This window comes from Ipomoea nil, unplaced genomic scaffold (assembly GCF_001879475.1).
Source record: "Ipomoea nil cultivar Tokyo-kokei standard unplaced genomic scaffold, Asagao_1.1 scaffold3043, whole genome shotgun sequence".
NCBI lineage: Eukaryota > Viridiplantae > Streptophyta > Magnoliopsida > Solanales > Convolvulaceae > Ipomoea > Ipomoea nil.
In genome coordinates, this window is record NW_017619471.1 from 1,064,974 (window position 1) to 1,070,592 (window position 5,619).

Here is a 5,619-nt window from a genome sequence, read left to right on the forward strand (position 1 = left end):
AATAATAATAAAAGGACTTGGAAATATTTCTTCCGATCCCTTTGGCTTTATCATAATTTTGAAAATCAATTAATTGAAGAAAGCTATGGTTGTCATTTGTATTTCTTAATTATTAACAAATTGAGTCATTTGTCTTATTATAGAGAAAAGGTGGAGATGAAAGTGAAAACTTTTTCCTTCAATGGTTTGTCTGATAAATTAGACTCACATCATGATGTAATGAAATAACTATTGAAAAAAGAAAAGACCAAAAAAATTGTAGATTTATTATTTATTATTTATTTATTTATTATTATTTTTTTGTATACAACTCAAAATCTAATCAACTTTTTAAAAATATAATATATCATAGACATACTATATATTATACCTTTATACATTACTTCTCTAATGTTTTTAATAAATACAAGATAAAATATACACTCTCATCTGCTATCCTTAAATTATTTGTCCATAATAATAGAATAACACACACACACACACGAATTATATATTGACAAAAATAAAATAACATAGGGCAAATTATCATAGGGTCAAATTGTTATTTTTGCCATGTTTAGTTCATGCTCTATTAAAGTGGAATTCTTACTTGTTATACCTAATAAAATATTATCATTTTTCAACTATGACAATTTGATTTTTTTTTTTTTTAACTCAAAATACTGAATATACAATCTTAATTAATTACTCAATATATATGCGGAATAAACAACTTAACGCTACAAAAGAAAAGTTTATCATGTTCATTAAAATTATTTTTAGTGAGAATCCAACTTATAATAACTAAAAGTTTCTGTTGCAATTTTAATTAAGTAAAAAATGTCAAATTTAAATATTAAGTGAAATAATGAATTAGAAAATTTGAATTACAAATTTGTTGACACTTAACTCCCATGTAGTACCATAGAGAACAGATATGCTTTTGGAAGCAGTAAAGGGGAAATAAATTAATGAACCATAACAGTGCACATGGGAAAGGAGAAACCAAAACTTTTATATTAGTAGCCTCCATTGAGAAAAATTAAAACATCATATATATATATATATATATATTTACAACACAAGATGATGATGAGATATAGATTCAGCCATTATTTCAACCCAAATTAATTTAAGGTTGATTTTTGATCGAGTTAATTTTGATTTTGATCCCTCGATAATCATAACTTTTTCACTTTTAATTCTCGAATATAAAACCAATCAAATTTAGCTATTGATTATTGAAAATGTCACCTTTAATCATTTGTTAGGACTAAAATTATCACATTATTTTAAGATTAAATAATGTGACATTGACACAGTTTCAATAGTCGAAAACTAAAACTGATTGATTTGAAGTTCGAAAGTTAAAAAAAGAAAATATCACAATAATCAAGAGACTACATATAACTTCATCTTTTTTATTTTAGTAACAGGGGAAAGATTTTTTTGGGTGTATCCAGAGTTTCTACCGTCGGACTGTAACTAACTCTAACTCTTCATCCGCAGATTTAAGGCTACTTCATACCCAAAGCGAAGGATCGAGCTTTTGATATTTAGTTAAGGATGGATAAGTCCATGCCCCTGGCCTTCCACTCAACCACATCCCGGTTAACAATAAGAAAAAGATGAAGCAGATGGACTGCTTGCTGATCTTGAATACTTCTTGGAAGAAGAAGAAGAAGAAGAAGAAGGTGAGAGATGAGAAGACCTTCTCCTTAGCATCTGTCGCATCCCATCAGCTACATGAGTGGCAGGGTTATTGGATTTGTACTTCCGACAGAAAGACATGTGAGCCTTAACAGCATCTTCGATTCCCACGAACATCGTCATATGACTATTGTTGTTGTTTCCTCGGATAATCTCGTCTCTAACAGCCTCGGAGCACAACCCACACAGCCATTTCCCATCAAATTTTGCTTTCACCTCACTAATGTAAGCTTGGGTGCAGTCTTCTTTCAACCCACAGCACTCACACTTTGCCAATTCTATGTCCATTTTTCAATCTGGGCTCAGAACTTACTTCAAAAATGTGCCATTTTTTTTTTCTTTCTGGTTTTGGGGGGGGGGGGGGGTTGGATTTGAAGAGTGTGAAAAGAAGAGGCAAGAGAGGGAACTTATAGTGGGGAAGGAAAATCTCCCATAATTTGCTCCATGTTCTAAGGGGGGACATAGGGCAGTGGAAAATGAGACAAATTTGGTCTGGAGGGCCCCTAATATTGCGACACATTTTCTGAATTTTATTTTACTCCACAAATTTTTAAATTATTTTTTAAAAATAAATTTGGGATTAATGATTGGATGGAGTCCTCAACTTGACTAGCTACTTCAATCCCCTTTGTCATTTTCTGTAATAGTAGTAGTAGGATTATTATTGTTTTAGTTGCTCACTTTATAGTATATATATATATATATATATATATATATATATATATATATATATATATATATATATATATAGTTTTTCTTTCAATTCTTTCTCTGATTGTATGTTTTGGTTGCCTGGTTGGTATGGTTTCTATGGCCTTCCAGGGCTCTCTAATTAAGACTTTACTTATTTGGCTCTTGTACTAAGGAAACTTATTAAGGTGTTAATTTTAATGGTTATAACATATCTTCATCCTCCCAAATACTTTTTCGGATTGGAGGTGTAGGGATCCCTTAAGATTGGTGATTCATCCTTTTGGGAGAGTAGAAGAATTGCATGTGAATCCATCCACCATTAACGTGGCGTTTGGTTGGAGGGATGAAATGAGATGGGAAAAGAATTGTAATTCATGAGAGATGAATAATGTGTGAATAAAGTTGTAATTTAAATTTCAGTGTTTGGTTGACAATAATACAGTTACGGGAAATTTCAATTTCAATGTTTGGTATACTTGGGAACTGAAAGGGAATAAGTAGTATAAAGTCCAAAATGCCCATGATGATGATGATGATGATGATGATGATTATTATTATTATTATTATTATTATTATTATTATTATTATTATTATTATTAAATAGTTGTTAGTTGATAGCTGTTAGCTGATTTGACTTGGGATGTTGATAACATTAGCTGATTGGAGAAAAATGTTTGGTAAATTAGTTGTTAACTAATAGCTTATTACATGCAAAATAATTTCAAAAAGCTTATCAAAAAAGTTACTTTGAACAGTTTTTTGAATTTTAGCATTTTGGAGCAATAAGTTGATACAAGAACCTAATTAATCAAACACTTATATTAATTATTTAATCAAGTTAAACAGCTAACAGTGATCAAATAAACCTAAATTGATTGATAAGTTAACAATTTTACCAAACTAGCCATAATGACTCTTTAATTTTTTGAGGATTGAAATTCTTTTCCTTTCTAAATTAAATAAAATACAAAGTGACAGCTTCAATTCCAGAAAACATGTGAATGGCCATCTGGCCAACAGAGTCATACCCCTGGTTTCTAAGTTGCAAAGCTCTGGGTCCTAATGTTTTAGCCCCGGTGTCACGTTGTGTGGTTTGCAAAGTAACAGCTAAATGCTAGCTAGTAGCCAGAGACGCTGCCAGAAATTCGGTTGAGGGGTGAAGAAGTAAGGACGAATTTAGAAAATTCTTTTTAGTAAAATTAAAAATTAAAATAAAAGAGATAATTAAAAAAAAAATTATCTAAGAAATATAGTTGTAAATATTGTTGGATATGGGCGAAAAATAAAACACATTGAAACTTTATAAAAATGTTCATAACAAAATATGAAACATAATTAATTTGATAAAATAATTTGAATAGAAAAACACATTATAAATTGTAGGAACCGTTGGTAGAAAAACAAATAATAATCAAATAAAAATGACTATTATTTTCTGAGAAGAGAGGAAGAAAAGATGAACAAATTTGGCGGCTAGTGTTTGGTGTTGGGTTTTTTGCAAGAGTCAAGTGAGCACTCTTTCCTTAAAACCTTATTTGCCACCTCCCAAAGATGCTAGGAGCGTTGTGGCCTAGGCTTCTCAGGATAAAACTTGCTAGTGATTCAATGTTTGAGCACTCAAACAAGAAATCCGGCGAGCAAGACAAGCTATGAACACAGTAGGCAAAGAAAGGGAGTAGAAGCAGAATTTTGAGGCTGGAAAAACAAAGTTTCGTGTAGTGTGCTTGTTGTTCTTTCTGTGTGTAAAACTGCTTCTCACTACCCTCTCTTATATAGGGATCAAGGAGTTAAATAGCTTTTATTTTTGGCATTAAAAAACACCCCCACAACTCCTGTAACAGCAACCACTACCTTGAGTTTTAATTCAAAATTAAAATTGGAATTAATTCCAAAGAATTAACTCCGCAACAGCTGAATTAAAACCCCAACGGTCACAGAAGGAGCTTCAGTTTAGCCACGAAAAGGCCAAAGTTTCGGGCACCAGGCCGAAACTCGCAAGTTTCGGCCAAGACCTCAGGTGGCCGAAACTTGCAAGTTTCGGCCATTGGGTGCATGTTTCGGCCACTAGGCCGAAACCTCAGTGGCGTGGCTCTCTGTGTTGGAAAATTGGTACCGAAGTTTGGCATAACTTAGCCCGCAAGGCGAGTGCCCGCGCACACGAGCTCGGGCTTGAATCAAGCCTTTTTCAATCTCTTCTAGTAGGAATTTGATTTGCACCCCCCCTCCCCCCGCACAAGAGAGCCTCCATGCTATACAATTCTACAAGCTTCAAAAGAGCTCTTGTATATAAGGGGGGAAAATCTTCATTCCAAAGCAATGTGGGACAAAAGCCACTTTTTCCCTTCATTTTCCAACTCAAATGGGTCTACTTTGAGAATCAATATCTCATTCACCCATTATCCGTTTTGAGCGTACAATATATCAATCTCTTCGTCTCACTACGAAGTATCCGAATCCACTTTGACCCGACCCAAATCGGAAGTGGACCCCACTGATAATTGTACCACAAAATAGCCACTTAACATGCCATTTTATGCCAATTTAAGCTATTTTTTCCAACAATCCCCCACATGAATGAAAAATTGATTTTCAGGGTATTTTGAAATTGGAAACAACTGTGTTCAAACTGTCGATCCCTGCATAGGATAGGTAGGGAGTCACTATACCCTTTGAACCTTCCCTCGTGAAGACATCTTTACTCTACTGGCTGTACGGTAGAACGCGATGTCTTTGAACCGACTGCCGTTTGTGTAGACGATGACATATCTCACACAGGAATCTCCCAACCATGCTCTTGTTCTCATGAGTGTGCCCGTTTTGGTCGTGGGTCACCGTTCCTGGTTCTGCGAGAGTTTCTAAAGAATTGTGCCCAACAATTCTCCTTTGAAGCGACCCTCACTTCTCTCTAACATAGGTGATTCTTTCTCGAGTATCCCGCATACTCAAGAATCATTAAAGCATTAACATGCTAGCCTCTTGTGGGAGTCATTGTTTTAACGAGGAGTGGTAGGGAGTCCGAGACCCCACAGTGACGCGCTCCGTTCCATAATTTAGTTGTCCCATTGAACCTAGGTGCCAGCTAGGTTGGGTATCCGCTATAGAACTTTTTAGTCCAAGGGCATTAGACCCATTCCTCGTGTCAACTTCTCCACAACTTCTCTTCCTAACCCTTTGGTTAGCGGATCTGCTATATTATCTTTTGACTTAACGTAGTCAATCGAGACAACACCAGTTGTG

The 5,619-nt window shown here is 34.4% G+C and overlaps 1 protein-coding gene across 1 annotated transcript; it reads right to left on the reverse strand.

Moving 5' to 3' along the window:
- Nucleotides 1-1,293: 1,293 nt before the first annotated feature.
- On the reverse strand, nucleotides 1,294-2,068 carry LOC109163807. The gene has a single exon (XM_019312515.1). The coding sequence runs from the start codon at nucleotides 1,975-1,977 to the stop codon at nucleotides 1,591-1,593; it is 387 nt and encodes a 128-aa protein (XP_019168060.1). The 5' UTR covers nucleotides 1,978-2,068; the 3' UTR covers nucleotides 1,294-1,590.
- Nucleotides 2,069-5,619: the final 3,551 nt, after the last annotated feature.

What these genes read in the sequence shown, in the direction of transcription:
- LOC109163807 (XM_019312515.1), bottom strand. Translation starts at nt 1,977, where the DNA reads ATGGACATAGAATTGGCAAAGTGTGAGTGCTGTGGGTTGAAAGAAGAC.